The following is a 21,104-nucleotide window of genomic DNA, read 5'->3' as shown; positions in this document are numbered from 1 at the left end:
TGAAGCATCTTCCCACCTTGTTCTCACTAAAATGGGTCTTACCGGGATCTCCCGCCAAAGCAGTTTGTGCTGGGGGGCTGGTGCCGGTTGTCTGGTGCTACAGCGGTCCCACTGGATTCCCTCGAAGGCGGCTGCGATCCTAGAAAGGGGATCAATCACAAGAGAAGTCAGCGAGGCTGAGAAGCTCTCTGTTGTATGAGACCTGGCTACCAGGAAAAGAAACCACTCCGTGTCGCAGAGTTTTCCAGCAGGGTGGCCAGCTGCAGCCATGGCCGAGAGAAGGAAGAGAGCTGATCCACGTGACGGAACAGGGGAGCCCCAACCTCTCCAGCATCCAAGAATGCCCACGGCACTCACAAGCACACTGCCTTGCACACTCAGTGAGTTGTCAGCTTCTCAAATGGGAAGCAGAACAGATTCGCCCACAATGCAAAGTGGGCAAAGCAATGAAGGGTGTTTCTCTGTAAGGCAACCAGAAAGCTTTTTAAATGTTTTAAAATGTATTTAGTTTACTCGAAGGCCAGAAGACACACAGACAGAAAGATCTTCCATCTGTTGGTTTACTCCCCAGATGTCTGCAACAGCCAGGATTCGGTCAGGCAGAAGCCAAGAGTCAGGAAATCAATCTGGGTTTCCCATGGCTATGGCAGGGACCCAACTGCTTGGGCCATCACCTGTATGCCTCTCAGAAGCAGAGACAGAACATGAACCCAGGCACTCAGATATGAAATGTGGCCATCCTAGCTGCTGTGTCAAAAACTTACTCCAAGAGAGCTTTTTAAAAGCCTAATCTGGGACTGACATTTGGCCTAGTAGTTAAGATCCTGGTTGAGAGACAATGTCCTATATCAGAGTACTTGGGTTCAATTCCTGGCTCCAGTTTCCTGTTAATGCAAACCCTGGGAGAAAAGAGTGGCAGCTCAAGTAATTGGGTCCCTGCCACCCATGTGAGAGACCTGGATTAACTTCCAGCTTCAGGCTTTGGTCCAACCCAGTTCCAGTTGTTGTGGGCATTTGGGGAGTGAACCAGAGTATGGGAGCTTGCTTTCTCTCTATATATATATCATCTCTAACCTCTCCCTCTCTCTCCCTCCCTCCCTCCCTCCCTCCCTCCCTCCTCCCCCCCTTCTCTGGTTCTCACATAAATAAAATTTAATTTTAATTTTTTTTTCTTAAACCAAATCAGACCATGAGAGTCTTTCTACTGAAATCAATTCAAGAGATCTCTACTTCTCAGGATGGGGTTCAAATCCTTACCAAGGTCTATAAGGCTGTGTGATCCCAGATTACACCTCTCAGGCCTCACCTCCTAGACCCTCCTTCTTGCTCCCCAGGATCCCTGGCCCTGGCCACCTCTGCTCCCACCACAGGCCCTTCCCCTCTCTTCCCCACTGCCCTCCTTGGCCTGTCTAAATTATCATATTCCAGGTCTCAGCTTCCCCAGAGAAACTTTCTCAGACCCCTAGTTTAAAGGAGATCACCCAAAGTATAGGAACCTCATACCACACCATACTCTTCATTTATAACTTTTGACACAGTGTCACTCTAATAGTTACTCATTTGATGGCTAACTTCCCTGCCCCAACCAAGATCATAAACTTCAAGGGCAGAGACCTTGTGGATTTTGCCCACTGCCCTCTGGCCTGCACTCGGGCTAAAGCCTAGTACATACCCAGTGTTTGTTTATGTATGTCTATGTTTATGAGTGTATGGTGCATGTACTATACACCCTACTGAGTCTAGTGGAGGGATTCTTTTTTATTTATTTATTTTTTTTAATTATCTTTTTTTTTTTTTTTTTTTTTTTTTTTTTTTTTTTTTTGGGACAGGCAGAGTGGACAGTGAGAGAGAGAGACAGAGAGAAAGGTCTTCCTTTGCCGTTGGTTCACCCTCCAATGGCCACCGCGGCCGGCGCACTGCAGCCAGTGCACCGTGCTGATCTGATGGCAGGAGCCAGGTGCCAGGTGCTTAGCCTGGTCTCCCATGGGGTGCAGGGCCCAAGCACTTGGGCCATCCTCCACTGCACTCCCGGGCCACAGCAGAGAGCTGGCCTGGAAGAGGGGCAACCGGGACAGAATCCGGCACCCCGACCAGGACTAGAACCCGGTGTGCCGGCGCCGCAAGGTGGAGGATTAGCCTAGTGAGCCGCGGCACCGGCCGGATTCTTTTTTATTTTTATGATGTATTTATTTGAAAACAGTTAAAGAGAGAGAGGGAAAGACAGAGAGAGAGAGAGAATGGGAGAGAGAGAGAATATGAGAAAGAATGAGAGAGAATGAAAGAGAGAGAGATCTTCCATGTGTTGGTTTACTCCACAAATGGCCAAAATGGCCGGGGCTGGGCCATGTAGAAGCCAGAAGCTAGGAGCTTCATCCAGGTCTCCCATGTGGGTGGCAAGGGCCCAGGCTCTTGGGCCATCTTCCACTGCCCTCTTGGGTACATTAGCAAGGAGCTATATGGGAATCAGAAGGGCCTGGATGCAAACCAGTGCCCAAGTGGGAAGCCGGTGTCGCAGGTTGTGGCTTACCCCAGTGCACCACAACCTCAGCCCCGGAGATTGTTAGCAGACAAGGTTCATCCACCACCCGGATTCCACCCTAATTGCCCTTGAATTAGAACTCAAATTCCATCATCCTGAAGCTACAGAAAGCCTGTTTGGGGCCTGGAAAGTGTAGCGGCTACCTCACATCTAACAAAACATTTAATGAGAAAAATTATGGAGAAACCCAACCCACTTCAGACCTCAGACTTCATGAAATCATTTCCTGCTAGACCCAGAAGTGACTAACTTCAGAGGAGATCAAAAGAAGCACACTGGCACGCTCAGGTCAGAGAGGCACCCTCCAGCTGCCCCACTTCTGTCTGTGTTTTGCTGGGGTGCATCTCCAGAAGGCCACATCATCCCCTCCCTGACCACCTCTGCCTCCTAACAGCACTCTCGACCTGCTGGGAGTCTAGCAGTCCTGGGAAGAAGGAAAGTGGGCCAAATGATAAAGACACTCTGTTTTCCAAAGTCCACGTGGGCTGAAAAGATGGCTTTCTCTGCCCTCAAACCCAAGGATAAGACGCTTACAAGGACACGGCATTTATTTTGGTCCTTGATCAGAAAGCAGTCCTTGAAAAACCATGTTGTGATTCTGATCTGGGAGGCTGAGAACAGTCAGGACAAAATGTGGGCCAGGACCAGCCAAGCAGTATCCAAACCAAGACACCTCGTCAAGAACTGAGCTCTCAGCACCTCCCGCCCTTCCCCACCCTGCCCTGCCCCGCCCCGCCCCGCCCCCCCTCCCAGCACAGCCCTGGGGAGCAGGGCGGCACTCACCGTCAGTCACGGCACTGCCATTAGGCACACTTCCCAGATCAACAGTCGGCCCGTCCAGGAAAATTGTCAGCTCTCCACCCGACACAACGCTGCCTTTGTTCTCCGTCTGCAGGTTCAAAGTCAGCTGCGTGTTCTCCACTGTTGGGCACAAAAGGAAACATGCATGGACTGAAGTGAACGCACCCCAAATTCCAACTCTGTACGTGAGACGCTCCCGTTTCACCCACTGTGGCTTCCCTGGCAACACTTCTCTCCAGTTTCCAACCTGTTTCACGGCACAGCAAAGCGAGCGGGAAGGAATCCTTCTAATGGAATGAGGTCAGCTACGGCACTGCCACCTTTCTGGTTTTAGTGTTAGTTTACGCCTGTGGGACCATGAAGCAGACCAGGCACACTGCAGGTGTCTGGAGGGAGGAAGGAGTTCCAAGAACGCGACAAAAAGAAGAGAAGCAGTGTGGGAGACTCAGGGAGATGTCTCAGGAGCCATCTCTCGGTGAGGGGCGTGGGAAGCATCCCTTCCCGTACTGGGTGACAAAGTGTTCTTGACATTTTCAGCCTTGAAAATTTCATCACGTTGAAATGCAGGGAGAACTTTTAAAACAAGGCAAGTTCAACACAGGAAGTCCCTCTGCAGGCCCACAGAGGGGCCAGCAGCAGCCGGCTAAACCCTGAGGTGACGCGCAGCCCAGCTACCCAGGTCCCTAGGCCTCAGGGACACTGAGTGCTGTGGGCAGAAGAGGTGGGAAGCCATGGCAGAAAAACAACAAACGGACAGCAGGCAGAGGCCTGAGCCCCAGAGAGCCAGCAGGGCCCCCACCACTGTGCTTGGCCACGCTCAACAGCTCCAGTGGAGTTTGTCCACACTGAATCCAGCGCTGCAGCTCCGTGCAGTTCAGGCCAGTCAGGAGCTGCGGCGTCCAGTTCAGGCCAGTCAGTAATTACAGGAGAACCAGCAGGGGTGAGAACTCCCACAGGGTATCAAGCGTCTCCTCACCTCTCAAAGCCAGCCACAGAAGTGTTGCAATAGCCTACTGGGACCTCCCTCCCAACCAGGTCCACTGTTTCATTTAGTTTCTTTTCTTTTCTTTTTTTTTTTTTTTTTTTTTTTTTGACAGGCAGAGTGGACAGAGAGAGAGAGACAGAGAGAAAGGTCTTCCTTTTTGCCGTTGGTTCACCCTCCAATGGCCGCCGCGGCTGGCGTGCTGCAGCTAGCGCATCACGCTAATCTGAAGCCAGGAGCCAGGTGCTTTTTTTTTTTCCTGGTCTCCCATGCGGGTGCAGGGCCCAAGGACCTGGGCCATCCTCCACTGCACTCCCGGGCCATAGCAGAGGGCTAGGCTGGAAGAGGGGCAACCGAGACAGAATCCGGACTAAAACCCAGTGTGCCAGCGCCGCAAGGCGGAGGATTAGCCTATTGAGCCAAGGAGCCGGCCTCATTTAGTTTCACAGCTGTAACTGTATTATCATAAGCCATCTTGCTTGTTTTCTAGAACAAACCAAGTCATGTACAGGGGGTCTTCAGGAAGGTGCACTATCTTTTATTCTACTTTTCCATGAACTTTTTGAAGTACCCTGTTACAAATGTCTCCATTAGCACAAAGGCAAGCCTGAGCACTTTCTAGAGATAACCTACCCCATCTCAAGAGAACCAAACTTCTAGGCTACAGGCACAGCTCTTTAAGAACTCAGCAGCAGCAGGCCTGCGTCGACGCATAGCTCTGCTATCATGCGCTGAAGCCCCCTGTCCTCCGTGTTTCCAAGCCCTCACAAGCATGTTTTCCTTGCCTCGGTCTCTCTTCCCTCTAACAGTGCTCTCCACCTCCTGGCAAGTAGGCTGTTCTTTTGGTTAGTTTCACTAAGGGGCCTGGTAACCTCCAGGCATTTCTATAAAATAACATTCGCACAACTACATTTGCATGGGAAGGCATTTGGTCTACTGGTTAAGATGGCCATGTCCCATACCAGAGTACCTGAGTTAGCATCCTGGCATTGGCTCCTGGCTCCAGCTTCCTGCTAATGTGCACCCTGGGAGGCAGCAGTAATGGCTCAAGGACTTGGGTCCCTGCCACCCACATGGGAGACCCAGAATGAGTTCCAAGCTCCTTGTTTCTGCCTGGCCCATGGGTCTCAGCCACAGTGGGCATCTGGTGAGTAAAACAGTGGATAGGCGCTTCGTCATTCAGTCTTTCTGAGCTTCTGCCTCTCTTTATACATCTGTCTCTCAAATCGTTTTTAAAAAAGAACATATATAATTTGGAAACTGGTTCCTTCAAAAGCCAAGGAGTATGGGAAGGAACTGAGGCCTTTCACTCCCAGCACCACTTGCCAGCAGTGGGAGGAAGCTACCTTGGCATCCCCCCCCACCCCAGGTGAGCCTTCTATCATACAGCCTGGGGAAAGATTCCAGGCCAGGCTGTCCAGCTAAGCTGCTCCCGAACCCTGACCCACCAAAACGTGGAGATAATAAACGTTTATTATTGCCTTGTCAGGTTACTATTATTATTACTCCTCCTCCTCCTCAGGGACTATCTTCCCTCTCCAATTTGGCTGAGATCTAAAAATACAGGACATGGCCAGCACTGTGGCACAGTAGGTTAATCCTCCACCTGCAGCACCAGCATCCCATTTGGGCACAGGTTCGAGTCCCGGCTGCTCCACTTCCCATCCAGCTCTCTGCTATGGCCTGGGAAAGCAGTGGAAGATGACCCAAGTCCTTGGGCCCCTGCACCCACGTGGGAGACTGGGAAGAAGCTCCAGGCTCCTGGCTTCAGATCAGCACAGCTCCAACCGTTGCAGCCATTTGGAGAGTGAACTAACAGAAGGAAGACCTTTCTCTCTGTCTCTCCCTCTCACTGTCTGTAACTCTACCTCTCAAATAAAATACATAAAATCTTAAAAAAAAAAAAATACAGCACAGAATTTAAGAAGGTGGATGCAGTCAGGGACTGTGGGTTCAAATCTTTATTTAAAAAAAAAAAAAAGTGAAAGACACGGCTAGGGACACTGGTATCTAAGCACCCGGGTGGACTGAGTACTAGCTCTACTCCTGACTCCAGTTTCCTGCTAGTGTGTACCATGGGAGGAAGCAGGTAATGCCTCAAGTAGCTGAGTCCCTGCCACCCACAAGGGAGACCCAGAAGGAGTTGTAGGCTGCTGGCTCCAGCCTGGCTCAGCCCTGGCTGTTGCAGGCATTTGGGGAATGAACCAGCAGGTGAAGAGTTCTCTGTCTCTGTCCCTCTGCCTTTCAAATAAAATGAAAACAAATAAATAACAAATTTTTTCAACAGCACAAGACAACCTAACACCATGTGCTTCCTGGTGGGAGGGGCGCAGTGGGAGGTGCACAACATCACCGTTAAAGTGCTCTTGCTAAAAGCACTGAACTCAAATTCAATCAAGCACCTAAACCTACAACCCAGTCCACATGAAGTGAGGGGCCAGAGAAACAGATGAGTTGGCTTCACGAGGGAATATCACACACATCTACATTTGGCATCTATGCGACCACTTGAATCTTCAGAAAGAAACTGCCATTAAATAGATGGACTTTTAAAGGGTCCGGAGGGAGACTCTTCTAAATTTAAAGAACCATAACCATCAAATGCCATGCATGAATTCTGGGGAAACCTTGGCTTGAGAAAACATCCTGGGAAAACTGGAGAAACCTGGACATGGACCGGGTATCGGATGAGGTCTGAAGTTACTGTGAATGTCCTCAGGCTCAGTAACAATTGTATGGTTTATATGAGAATGTTCTTATTCTTGGCAGAGGCAAGAGTACATTATGATGACATCTATACTTATTTGCATAGGAGAAGAGGCCAACTGTGCAGGAGTGAAGCGTCATGTCGGCAATTTACCCTCAATGGTTGCAGGAAGGGAAGCATGCGCACAGCCACCCAAGGATCCATCCACAGGCAGAGCAAAACACGGACGTGCGCAAATGTCAACAAGCAGGGGATCTGTGGAAGGGCTTTTCAGTGTTCAGTGTAACGCTCTTTCAACTGCTCCATATGTTTGCAAATTTCCTCATAAAAAGTTGAGAAAAGGTTTTTTTTAATTGGCAAAGCTATTTAAAATATTAAACCACTGAGAACAGAACACCCCATTATTCTCTTTTTCAAAAAAAAAAAAAAGTCTGAGCTGGGGACTGTACAATGCATAATGGGACTCAAGGAACCATTAGCTAATTGAGTGACAGAGTGTACGGGGAGGCTGAAAGGCCTGAGTGTGGCTGGAAAACACATACTGGAATCCTAGCTATAAATAGCACCTTAGCCACCTCACCTCTGGGGCCCTCTGGTTCCACTACAGACTTGCTGACGACACTACAAAGGCCCTTTCTCTTCGTGCACGCCTTCCTATGGCCTTCTGAGGCATTGCTCAAAAAGTAAGAAATGCACGAGAACGTGGCTGAGACAGAGCAACTTCCCTGACTAGAATCACCCTGAGCACGGGAGGCTCACCCCTACTGCCATCTCGGCTGTCCCTGCATGCAGATGCTGGACTCAGGCTGTCAGGTGTGTGCACGGAGCAGCCAGTGTTCTAGTCACGAAGTGACAGGAGCAAGACAGACAAAAACCTGGGCTCCTGGGATGTTAACATTCTAGTTTCAAGAAATAGACCACATGCAGTTACCTTTAAAAGAAGCCAACTGCAGCCGGCGCCGCAGCTCACTAGGCTAATCCTCTGCCTGTGGCGCCGGTACACTGGGTTCTAGTCCCGGTTGGGGCACCAGTTCTGTCCTGGTTGCTCCTCTTCCAGTCCAGCTCTCTGCTATGGCCCAGGAGGGCAGTGGAGGATGGCCCAAGTGCTTGGGTCCCTGCACCCGCATGGGAGACCAGGAGGAAACACCTGGCTCCTGGCTTCGGATCAGCACAGCACGCCAGCCGTGGTGGCCATTTGGGGGGTGAACCAACCGAAGGAAGACCTTTTCTCTCTCTCTCTCTCTCTCACTGTCTAACTCTGCCTATCCAAAAAAAAAAAAAAAGCCAACTGCATACTGTTAAGAGTGGCAGGTGTAGGGGAATAATAAAACAAAGAAGGGGTGGAGTAAATGCTCCACTGGGGAGGCTGAGAGTGGTGACAAGAGCCTCTGGGGGGGCGGGCACTGTGGCGCTGTGGATTAACGCCCTGGCCTGAAGCGCTGGCATCCCATATGGGCACTGGTTCGAGACCCAGCTGCTTCACATCTGATCCAGCTCTCTGCTGTGGCCTGGGAAAGCAGCAGAAGATGGCCCAAAGACTTGGATCCACGTGGGAGATCCAGAGGAGGCTCCTGGCTCCTGGCTTCAGATCGGCACAGCTCGGGCTGTTGCAGCCAGTTGGGGAGTGAACCACTGCATGGAAGACCTCTCTCTCTCTCTGTCTCTCCTCTCTTTGTATAACTCTGACTTTCAAATAAATAAATAAATTTAAAAAAAAAAAAAAAGAGCCTCTAGGGGAAGTGACAATTCAGCAAAGACTTAATAAAGGAGGATGGGGCAAGCAGCATAGGGATCTGGAGGAAGAATATTCCACACAAAGAGAAAAGCAGGTGGCAAGGTGGAGGTGGGAACATGCGAGCCTGTAAGGAATGGCAGGAGGCAGGAAGCAGGAGGTAACCAGAGTGAGGCCCTGGAGCCCTTGCAGGGTCTTCGGCATAGACTGTGAATGATGGGCGCCATGAGCAGGTTCTGAGCAAGGAAGTAACAGGATTCCCACTGCAGCACGATCGCTGTGGCTGCGGGAGGAACAGGGCTGAAGCAGGCAAGACCAACAAGGAGATCAGCACCGTAGTCCAGGCTACAGCAGATGGTGGCTGGGGCCCAGACAACAGCAGTGAGTTCCAGGAACACAGTGTCTGAGAAAATTCCACCCTGGCCTCCCCCCGGCATGTGCCAGGTAGGAAGGACTCACCACTCCCCACCAAGCACAGGCCTCAAAGGCCCCCAGCTGTGAGCAAATCAGAGGCAGGGGCTACAAGAAGTGCCAACTGAGAGAGCATGGTTGAGGAAGTCAGATTCAACTACAACCAAATGGAACATATATAATGAAAAAATTCTGCTGGCAAGAGACTGCAGCTCTACCACGGAAGCCAAAGGCCTGAGCTCATGCTAACTTCAGCCATCAGCAAATGTGTTTCTTCAGTTACAGGACTGTGCCCTTCTGCTCTGTTCCAAGCACCAGCTGGCTACCAATACCTTATGCTGCTACTTTACAAAGGTCAAAAGACAGCAATAAGCTGGATCATAGGGTCTGGGTGGGGGTAAGAATCCAGGAAGTCTCAAAGATGGGGCCAGAGAACTCTTGAAAAGCCAGCTTACCAAGACAGAGACAGCACAAACCAGGTGTCTCCAAAAGGAACAAACTAACACAGATTAGATCAAGACTATCCACGAGTTTATAGGAAACATGGAGGGCCACAGTGACTCACTCTAGCGATACAAACAGCAAAACCCCTAGTGTGGGAAACCAGGCAGGACAAACTGTCCAGCTAATTCAACAACAAACTGCAAGGGGTCAAAAGAGGAAGGAGTGGGGCCAGCACTGTGGCACAGCAGATAGAGCTGCCGCCTGAGTGCCGGCTTCCCACATGGGCGCCGGTTCTCTTCCAATCCAGCTGCTGCACTTCCAATCCAGCTCCCTGCTATGGCCTGGGAAAGCAGTAGAGGATGGCTCAAGACCTTGGCTCCCCCTCCCCAGGGGAGCTGTTGCCGTGGCTCACTTGGTTAATCCTCCGCCTGCGGCGCCAGCATCCCATATGGGCGCTGGTTCTAGTCCTGGTTGCTCCTCTTCCAGTCCAGCTCTCTGCTGTGGCCCAGGAGTGCAGTGGAGGATGGCCCAAGTGCTTGGGCCCCTGCACCCGCATGGGAGACTAGGAGCACCTGGCTCCTGGCTTCGGATCGGTGCAGTTCTGGCCGTAGCGGTCATTTGGGGGGTGAACCAACGGAAGGAAGACCTTTCTGTCTCTCTCTCACTGTCTATAACTCTACCTGTCAAATAAATTTTAAAAAATTAAAAAAAAAAAAAAAGTCCTTGGGTCCCTGCACCTGCATGGGAGACCCGGAAGAAGCTCCTGCTCCTGGCTTCAGATTGGTGCAGCTCCAGCCATTGCAGCCATTTGGAAAGTGAACCAGCAGATGGAAGACTTCTTTCTCTGTCTCTCACTCTACTCTGCCTGTCAAATAAATAAACAAATCTTAAAAAGGGGGTGGGAAGATTAATGAACATATTGATTTTTGCCTGGATCCTGACTCAAACTATTTTTTTTTTACAAAAAAAAAAAAAAAAACTTTTGTAAAACAACAGGGGAAATATACATCAGAAGATAGCTTATGACTGATCTTCTGTATATTAAGATAATCAAAAATGAATCTTGATGTGAATGGAAGGGGAGAGGGAGTGGGAAAGGGGAGGGTTGTGGGTGGGAGGGACGGTATGGGGGGGAAGCCATTGTAATCCATAAGTCGTACTTTGGAAATTTATATTCATTAAATAAAAGTTAAAAAAAAAAAAAAGAAGAAGATAGCTTATGAGAATAAAAAATAATCACTGAGTTTCTGGGTGTAAAACCGGCGTCAGGGATAGGGCTGACATTGCAGTGCAGTGGGTTAAGTGACCACTTGGGACACTTATATCCCTTATCTTTTTTTTTTTTTTTAAAGATTTTATTCATTTATTTGAGAGTAGAGTTACAGACAGTGAGAGGGAGAGACAGAGAGAGAGGTCTTCCATCCACTGGTTTACTCCCCAGATGACTGCAACAGCCAGCGCTGTGCTGATCCGAAGCCAGGAGCCAGGCGCTTCTTCCAGGTCTCCCACGTGGGTGCAGGGGCCCAAATGCTTGGGCCCATCTTCTACTGCTTTCCCAGGCCACAGCAGAGAGCTGGATCGGAAGAGGAGCAGCCGGGACTCGAACTGGCGCCCAGATGGGATGCCAGTGCCACAGGCGGAGGATTAACCTACCGCACCACAGCACCAGACTCATCCCTTATCTTCTGACTAGCTTCCCGCTAATGCACCTAGGAAGGTGGCAGATGATGGCTCAAGTACTTGAATTCCTGCCACTCACATGGGATACCTATAAGGAGTTCCTTGCTCCTGGCACTGGCGTGGCCCAACCCAAGTTCAGCCATTTGGGGAGCAAATGACAGATGGAAGATCTCTCCATCCCTCTTTGTGTGTCTCTCCCTTTCTCTCTCTTACTCTGCCTTTCAAATAAATAAATAAATCTTTCTTAAAAATTAGGTATCATGGTTACTGTTTTTAAGAGTCCTTACCGTTCAGAGATACACACTGGAATATCTGTACATGAAATACATCTCGGGTTTACATACAATTAACCCAGTGGAGTGGCTGGGAAGGTGGACGGGACAGCAGCGGCCATTCAGAGGCAGCTGGGGCACAAGGGGGTTGCTGGCTGCTCTCTGCATTTGTCTGCTCTCTTAATTTTCTATAATAGTTTCTTCCTTCCTCAGTCCAGCATACGTAACGCACAGGCACTGACTGTAAGCCAACTGAAAAAACGACAAGAATTCAATATTATGTATGCGAGGACACTTCAAAAGGCCCACAGAAAATGAAATTACAAGAAGAGTTTATTTTAGTGCAAAAAAATTCTTGAAATCCATGCGTAGTTTTTCCACAATGTGTTTTCCATAATCATTTTTTGAAAGATAGAGAGAGACAGAAAAACAGACAGAAAGAATCCCAGTCCACTGGTTTATTTCCCAAATATTCACAGTGGCCAGGGCGGATGCCTGGAGCTGGGAACTCAATCCAGGTTGCTCACATGGATGCAAGAACCCAGGATCACTGCTGCCCCTCCAGGTCCACACACACTGGCAGGAAGGTGGAGTCAGGAGCTGAAATCGGGGCGGGACCCAGTTACCCCAGTGTGCGATGCAGGTATCTTACCGGGCATCTTAACTGCTAGGCTGAATGACCACCCGTGTAGGAACTCTTTAAAGACCACTTGTGTACACAGATTTCAAAATTTCTGTACCAAAATAAATTCACCATTTAATTTCATTTCCCATGAACCTTTTTGAAGCAGCCTTGTATAGTCCACTGAAATACAAAAAGGTAGAAAATACACCAATCAAGTTGTTAGGGGACTAGTTCCTACTCTATTTTTCATTTACAAGTGGCTTCAGATTAATAATTTCCAAATGAGAAGAGCTGGGGATGTGCAACCAAAATGAGTAATATTTTTCTCTAAGAGTTATCTTTTCCATTTCTTGGACTTTTTAATATGCTGTTTTCATAGGGTACTAGTAAGTATAAATAGGGCATGGGAGTTGCCTTTGTTATTCCAACAAAAGAAAAAACTACATGCACCATAACTGCAAAACCACACTACTAATGCAGTCCCACTAGGAAATCCAGAACTCCTGCCTGGCTGGTTTCACACGAATGTATGGAAGAACTTTCCAGTTTAGGACCTTTCATCATTTATTGCCCCTCCTCACTCCTATACCCCCTAAACACACGTCTACTGACACACTTACATCTTTTCAAAGGAAAAAAAGCTTTTCTGCTTTCTGTTTCATCCTAATACAGAACTCAAATATCAGAATGAACCTGCAAATCTGAAGAAAAAAGGAACAAGACGCAAAGGCAGGACACTGTTAAGGGAGAATGAGGAAGGTGTGACTGATTCAGCCTGAACAGGCTGCTCAGGGGAACAAGCCGCCTCCTTCCTGCCTCCCTCTGCCTTCAACCCCACAGGCCCTTCAAAAGGAAGTGAAAATAAGTAGGGCATTCATTAACAGTGTTCATTCTACACATAACTGTGCAACACTGGTGCCCAGAGGAACGGAACCGGAGGAAATTCTAGGAGGGCAGAGAGTATAAATGGTCTCCTTTGGGCTGGAGTCAACCCAGCTCTAAAGAGAGTTGCCTTTCACATCCCCCCCTTTGCAGTCAAAGAAGCCAGAGGATTCCAGGATTTACTGCTGTGACGTCGCACCGCTTCCAACCTCAGCCAGAGCCTAACAAGAGCAAGCCTCTCCTAAGCTGAAACAGGGCTGGAAACACTGGAATTCTTGTTGAAGGACCAAGGCGGACCCGGCCCCCAACACTCCCGCCGTGGAGGGTCTTCCCAGAACACAGAGTGTAAGGAAAAGTCGGCTGCTACCAGGAGCCCAACCCGCACACCCTAGAGTTCTGGTCTACTGGGGCCGCACCGGCTCTTCCAGAGAAAACTGCTCCACTGTACACAGCCAGTGTGCAAACTCACTTCTCCCTCTCTTTTTTGTTCATTGACTCAAGAAACGTTTACTGGGTACCCACTGTCTGCCAGACACTACTCGAGGCTGGCTTACGATGGAGACGGAAACGGACACGGGCCCTGCTTTGGGAACCTCGCGATTCGGCGGGAGAGACAGAAGGAACCAAATAACCTCACAAGTGTAAGAAAAGGTTTCACCCAAGACATAAATGATCCCGTGAGCAGCTGGAGACCAGTCTGTCAGGGTACTGGGGGCTTCTCAAGGACCTGACAACCCCACTGCGCTCTGCAGTGTCAAGCACAGCTGGCAGGCTGTGGGTGACATGCAGCAAGGAGGACGAGCACTCCAGGCAGAGGAAGTGCCACGGGCACAATGCGCTGGAGGAATCCAAGAACCCGAACAGAGGGGAATGGGACTGGGATGGCACACAATCCAAACAGGAAAAAGCTGAGGGATGGCTCATGGGCTGAGGTTTTCCCTACCTAAGAGCAACAGCAAAGTTTGGAAGGGTTTTTAATCAAAGTGTGGTAAGATAAGTCTGTGTTTTCAAAACCCATCCAGTCTTCAGGGTAGAAAACAAGGGAAGCAAAGGCAAAAGCCAAAAGAATCTGGAAATGGATTAGAAAAGGGAACAGACAGGAGCTGGCACTGTGGCACAGCAGGTTAGGCCTCCATGTGCAACGTCAGCATCCCATAAGGCACAGCTGCTCCACTTCCAATCCAGCTCCCTGCTAATGCACTTGCGAAGGCACCAGAGGATGGGCCAGTGCTTGGGCCCCTGCACCCATGTGGGAGACCCAGAAGAAGCTCCTGGCTCCTGGCTCCAGCCTAGCCTAGCCCCAGCTGTTGTGGCCACAAGGAGTGAACCAGAAGATGGTAGATTTGTCTCTCTGCCTCTCTCTGTAAATCTACTTTTCAAATAAATAAAATAAATCTTTAGAAAAAAACAAAAGGAGGTAGACAAGAGTCTTCAGTGACTGCAGGGTCTCTAATTTAACTGTACAAATGGAAGATCTCATACACTGACACACAGAATCCCAGAAAAACAACAAGCCTGGGGAAGAAGCGACAAGTTCACAAGGAGCCATGTCGACCGGGCCATGTGAGGAGCCTCCAACATATCCACAGGAGTGGCGAGACATGGGAATGGTGCTCAGAGAGGGGCCCGGTCTCAGCTCCTCATCCAGGAGGCACGTGTACAGGGTGGTTATGCAGAAAGAGAGAGGAGACATGGTGGGGACGTTAGGAAACTCTCAAATTTAAAGTCACACAGATGAAAACAACCTTACAAAGAAAACAGAGAAGACTTAGCCAGTTAGGAGGAAACTCAGGAAAGATTCCTAGGAAGGCAGGAAAGAGTGGGCTCCAAAGCATAGAGCACCAAGTAGAGAGGAGGAAGGAGGACTCTCCTTCTACAAGAGAAAAGAGGGAGGCCAGAGGCCCCGCATCCTCATTTCGGTGCACAATAGACTGCTCTACCTTGACCACCCTGGTTTTTTTCTTGCCTGGGGGCCCACGTGGTTCCCTGTATTTTTCTTCAGAGTTGCCTCCTTTTGTCCCCAGTTTCATTCTCCATTGGTTTCCAGTGGCCCAGGGGCAACTGTGGTTGGAAAATATTAAACAGAAAATTCCAGAAATAAACAATTCATGACTTTTAAATAACTTTTATTAGACTATACTGTTATAATTATTCCATTTTATTATTATTATTGTTACCCTGTTTCTGAGCCCAATTTATAAATTAAACATTCATAGGTCTGTATAGGCAAAAAACAAAGAACAGTGTACTTTAGGGGCCGGCACTGTGGTGTAGTGGGTAAAGCCGCTGCCTATAATGCCGGCATCCCATATGGGTGCCAGTTCGAGTCCCAGGTGCTCCTTTTCCAATCCAGCTCTCTGCTATGGCCTGGGAAAGCAGTAGAAGATGGCCCAAGTCCTTGGGCCCCTGCACCCACATGGGAGACTCGGAAGAAGCTCCTGGCTCCTAGCTTTGGATTGGCATAGCTCCAGCCATTGTGGCCAACTGGGGAGTGAACCAGTGGATGGAAGACCGCTCTGTCTCTGCCTCTCTCTCTCTCCTCTCTCCATGTAACTTTTTCTTTTTTTAAAATATTTATTTTTATTTATTTGAAAGAGTTGCAGAGAGAGGTAGAGACAGAGAGAGAGGTTTTCCATCTGCTGGTTCAATTCCCAAATGTCCGCAACGGCCGGAGCTTCACCGATCCGAAGCCAGGAGCTTCTTCCAGGTCTCCTATGCGGGTGCAGCATGCCAAGGTCTTGGGCCATCTTCTGCTTTCCCAGGCCATAGCAGAGAGCTGGATCGGAAGAGGAGCAGCCGGGACTAGAACCGGCGCCCATATGGGATGCTGTTGCTTCGGGCCAGGGTTTTACCCCTGCGCCACAGCATTGGCCCCTGTAACTCTTTCAAATAAATAAATAAATCTTTAAAAAAAAAAGTATTCTTTAAAAAGTTCATGAAAAATGGAATGAAAAGCTAAATTTAGGGGCCAGCGCTGTAGCACAGTGAGTTAAAGCCCTGGCCTGCAGTGCCAGCATCCCATATGGGCACTGGTTCAAGTCCCAGTTGCTCCACTTCTGATCCAGTTCTCTGCTAATGTGCCTAGGAAAGCAGCAGAGGATGGCCCAATTGCCTGGGCCCCTGCATCCATGTGTGAGACCTGGAGGAAGCTCCTGGCTCCTAGCTTCGGATCAGCTCAGTCCGGCTGCTGTGGCCATTTGAGGAGTGAACCAGAGGATGGAAGACCCCTCCCTCCCTCTCTCCCTCCCTCCCTCTCTCTCTCTCTCTCTCTCTCTCTACCTCTCTACCTCTCTTTTAAATGAATAAAATAAATCTTTTTTTAAAAATGTGTTTTTTTTGGTGTGAGAAATACTGAGATCCACACATAGTTTTCCCATAACACGTGTTTTTCACAAGCTGTTTGAAGAAGCTGCATATAGGGTTTGGTGCTACCCACAGTGTCGGGGGTCTCCTGGGGCTCTTGGGAAGTATTCCCAGTACAAGCAGGGACTACTGCACTTGTTCGCCAAAGTGCACGTGCACACTTCAGAACCGCTCACGCATCACGGCCACCAGCCAGCAGGGAAGAGACAGCCGTCCCAGCAACAACCGAGGAACAGGACGACGCTGGCTGTCAAGTCGTGGTGTATATCAAGGTTATTAAGGAAAGGGAGGGGGATCTGGGCAGGGGAAGTCTCTGCTGCCTGTCAACGCGGCTCCTCTTCCCCGAGCAGAGTGGGGGAGCCGCATGACGCCGTCACCCTCAGCTCCTGGGCCAGCCGGGCTCTGACAAATCATCCATTCTCCGAGCCTCAGCAACTGCCAGCCGCCCACCACCTCCCCCAGCTGCCCAGGATCAAGGCCATGTTTATAAACACAGCTAAGGCAGGCTCTCCACGAATAAACCTCCTTTTAAACGTTCTTTGCACAGCAAAATGTGGGAGTCTGCCTAGAAAATTATTTTAATGTTAAAATTCTGGTTTTAAAATATTCTCCTTTTAAAAATTGGTTTCTTAGAAATTACAGTTTTTGATAAGTGAATTATAACCTAATTAATTAGTGATTATAAAGCATATACAACATGTAATTTTATGTATACTACAATGTTAAGCTTAAAAAGATAGTATACAGTACATGCTATTATTAAAACCATGTAAAAATAAGTAAATGTAAGGGCAAAGAAATAAATGAGCCATGGAAAAATGATAAGTTATGATTAAAGGGTAAGGTTATGAAATAAGTCATAATCTTACCGTTAAAGCACAACTTATTTTTTTTCAACTTCCATCAACTGCATAGTGGATACATTTTTTTTCTAATTTCCATAGTAGTTAGAATGTATTCAGAAGTGTTGACAAGTGAAATAACATGATGTCTAAGGTTCCCTTTCAAATATTCCCCCAAAAGATGGAACATCTTTGATAAATGGCCCTGTGATGGTCATAAAGTCTCAGTAATGGACACAAGAGAGTTCATTACACTGCTCTTTTTGCTTTTATTTATGCTTGACATTTTCTATAATAAAAAGCTTAAAAATTGGGAGTAGGAGCAAGTGATTGGGGTCGCAGTTAAGACACCACTTGGGACTCCAACATCCCATATCAGAATGACTGCATCCAAGTCCCAAATCCAGTTCCAATTCCATCTTCCTGCTCGTGTGTACCCTGGGAGGCAGCAGGTGATGGCTCAAGTAGCTAAGTCCCTGTCACTCATGTCAGAGACCCAGATCCAGTTCCAGGCTCCTGGGTTTGGCCTGGCTCAACCCTAACTGTTGCAGGCATTTAGGGAGTAAACTAGCAGATGGTTGATCTCTCTGTGTCCATCTGTCTCTGCCTATTAAATAATTTTGTTTAACGGGGGCAAGTATCTGGTGTAGCAGTTAAGATGCCCCTTGTGCCGGATTCTGTCCCGGTTGCCCCTCTTCCAGGCCAGCTCTCTGCTGTGGCCAGGGAGTGCAGTGGAGGATGGCCCAAGTGCTTGGGCCCTGCACCCCATGGGAGACCAGGATAAGTACCTGGCTTCTGCCATCGGATCAGCGCAGTGCGTCGGCCGCAGCATGCCGGCTGCGGCAGCCATTGGAGGGTGAACCAACGGCAAAGGAAGACCTTTCTCTCTGTCTCTCTCTCTCACTGTCCACTCTGCCTGTCAAAAAAAAAAAAAAAAAAAGGATGCCCCTTGGGAATACCCACATCACATACTGGAATGCCTACATGGGTCTGAGTCCTGCCTACACTCCCAATTCCAGCTTCCTGCTAAAACATCCCTGGGAGGCAGCAGTGACAGCTCTAGTAGTTGGGTCCCTGCCACCAACATGGGAGACCTGGACTGAGTTCCCAGCCTCCGGCTATAGCCTGGCCTAGCCCCAGCTGTTGCAGACATTTGAGGACTAAACGAGCAGGTAGGAGATTTGTCTGTCTGTTTCTCTTTGTCTTTCAAAAAAATTCAAATAACATGTTCATTATAAAAATTCAAATACAGAAAGGGAGAATATGACACCCACGCCACAGACACATTCCAAATCCTTTCCCCACACTGTATGATACCACTGCACATGCAAATACAAGAAGATACATAAACTACAGAGGCAGTGCTAGGGGCACCATAGACCCCAACATGAAGGCATCTGAGTTTTCGTTTGATGTATTCCACAGATCTTTTAAAATATATACAGAAGCTTTCCCATTTATTTGCGGCTATGGTTTCTCAGTGCTATGAGAAGTTACACAAGTGGGATAAATAACACCGGGCCAGGACTGCTGTTGCGGCATAGCAAGTAAAGCCACTGCCAGTGATGCTGGCATCCAATGTGAACACCAGTTTGTGTCCCGGCTGCTCTACTTCTCATCTAGCTACTTGCTAATGGCCTGGGAAAAACAGAAGAGGATGGCCCAAATGCTTAGGCCCCTGAACCCTCATGGGAGACCCAGAAGAAGCCCCTGGTTCCCGGCATCGCTGGCTCAGTACTGGCTGTTGTGACCATCTGGAGAGTGAACCAGTGGATGGTAGATATCTTTCTCTCTCTCTCTCTCTCTCTCTCTCTCTGTAACTCTTGCAAATATATACATGAATTTAAAAAATGACAATATTGGGTCATTGTGAACAGAGACAAGGTAACAGTATTTCTCTCATCTTACACATCTAGACATTGTATGAAGAAAAAGGAGGCCGGCGCTGCGGCTCAATAGGCTAATCCTCCGCCTAGCGGCGCCGACACACCAGGTTCTAGTCCCGGTCAGGGCGCCGGATTCTGTCCCGGTTGCCCCTCTTCCAGGCCAGCTCTCTGCTGTGGCCAGGGAGTGCAGTGGAGGATGGCCCAAGTGCTTGGGCCCTGCACCCCATGGGAGACCAGGAGAAGCACCTGGCTCCTGCCTTCAGATCGGCGCGGTGCACCGGCCGCAGCGCACCAGCCGTGGCGGCCATTGGAGGGTGAACCAACGGCAAAAGGAAGACCTTTCTGTCTCTCTCTCACTGTCCACTCTGCCTGTCAAAAAAGGAAAACTAGGCCGGCGCCGTGGCTCAATAGGCTAATCCTCCACCTTGCGGCGCCGGCACACCGGGTTCTAGTCCCGGTTGGGGCGCCGGATTCTGTCCCGGTTGCTCCTCTTCCAGGCCAGCTCTCTGCTATGGCCAGGGAGTGCAGTGGAGGATGGTCCAGGTGCTTGGGCCCTGCACCCCATGGGAGACCAGGAAAAACACCTGGCTCCTGGCTCCTGCCATCGGATCAGCGCGGTGCGCCGGCTGCAGCGGCGGCCATTGGAGGGTGAACCAACGGCAAAAGGAAGACCTTTCTCTCTGTCTCTCTCTCACTGTCCACTCTGCCTGTCAAAAAAAAAAAAAAAAAAAAAAAGGAAAACTAAGCAATCAAAGATATAAAGATATACAGAAGCAGTATTTCTACTGAGAAAGGTTTGGGGAAAGGAAGGCCATGTTTAAGGTGACTTTAGCGTTGGCCAGAATGTCCACACTCCAAGAGATAAAGTCATGGCATGCATGTGCACATAAATAGTAGTTAACTCGGGGAGACAGGAGGGAAGACACGGATACCACATTCTGAAAATGTGGGCCTCACTATCTTTTACGTGATAAACAGCATCCCCAGGCCAGGCCTGGCACGGAGCTGAAACGCCCACTCTGGTCCTGAGAGTGGCGCTAACTGCCGCTTGGGTGACTGTGGCTCTCTTATCCTGTGCCAGGATCCTCTCCCCTCCAGACAGTCGCTCTCTCACAAGGGCAGGTCTCCTCCTCTAAGAACAATACTGCATGAACCCTGGGCGACTGAAGGAAAAGGGAGAATCGAGCACTCCAAGGAGACAAATGAGGTCTGATATTAACACCGTTCCAGCAACCACAGCCCCACCCCTGGAGAACCTGGGAGATGGGAACGGACAGTCAGGCGGGAGCCACTCTCAAATGACTGGGGCAGCGCAGAGGCCCACACATCAGACGAAGCGTCTCAGCTTTCTTCTTGGCAAGGGGAAGGAAATAGCTCGTATCCAGGCAGCAGACTCACTTTCCTATCGCCAATTCGAGGCCACTGTTTCATGCCTGTAACAGTTGTGGGTTTGGGACCTGAATGCCATGTGGCTGATGAGAAACACACTGGTCCAGGCTGGAGAGGAATGGAAGAGATTTCCAGAACTGTACACACAGTAACCTGATTTAGAAGTTTCCCATGTCTTCCTTGAGTCACTCAACCTCTAGACTCACAGGGTCCACTGCGAGGGCCACCCCCGCCCCCCCAACTAGGGCCATGGAGCTGAGTGCTCTGGACTAGACGGGCTATGAGTGTAACAGACACGCCAGATCTCAAAGACCTGAAGCCGAAACACAACAGAAACTGTCTCATGAATGGTCTTCTTTATTTTTATTACTTACTAAAATGATGACATTTTGGGGATGGGTATTTGGCTCTGCAGTTAGGACACCTGGGGGCTGACATTGTGGTGTACCAGGTGAAGCCGCCACTTGTGACCCCAGCAGCCCATATGGACACTGGTTCGAGTCCACTTCCAATCTAGCTCCCTGCTAAGGTGCCTGGGAAAGTAGTAGA

At 49.3% G+C, this 21,104-nt stretch overlaps 1 protein-coding gene across 1 annotated transcript in view; it reads right to left on the bottom strand.

Annotated features, from left to right (window-relative positions):
- The window catches only part of WWP2 (WW domain containing E3 ubiquitin protein ligase 2), a 159,429-nt gene that overhangs the window by 86,707 nt on the left and 51,618 nt on the right, over positions 1 to 21,104 (bottom strand). The window contains exons 5-6 of the mRNA XM_002711669.5: positions 3,323 to 3,460; positions 43 to 139 (exon numbers count right to left, since the gene is read on the bottom strand). Of these exons, the coding sequence (XP_002711715.3) occupies positions 43 to 139; positions 3,323 to 3,460 (235 nt within the window). The remainder of the gene's footprint in view (positions 1 to 42; positions 140 to 3,322; positions 3,461 to 21,104) is intronic.

This window comes from Oryctolagus cuniculus, chromosome 18 (genome assembly GCF_051225735.1).
Source record: "Oryctolagus cuniculus isolate XC-2025 breed Fujian yellow rabbit chromosome 18, ASM5122573v1, whole genome shotgun sequence".
NCBI lineage: Eukaryota > Metazoa > Chordata > Mammalia > Lagomorpha > Leporidae > Oryctolagus > Oryctolagus cuniculus.
The sequence above is the reverse complement of the archived record's forward strand: the minus strand, read 5'-3'. Positions and strand labels throughout refer to the sequence as shown.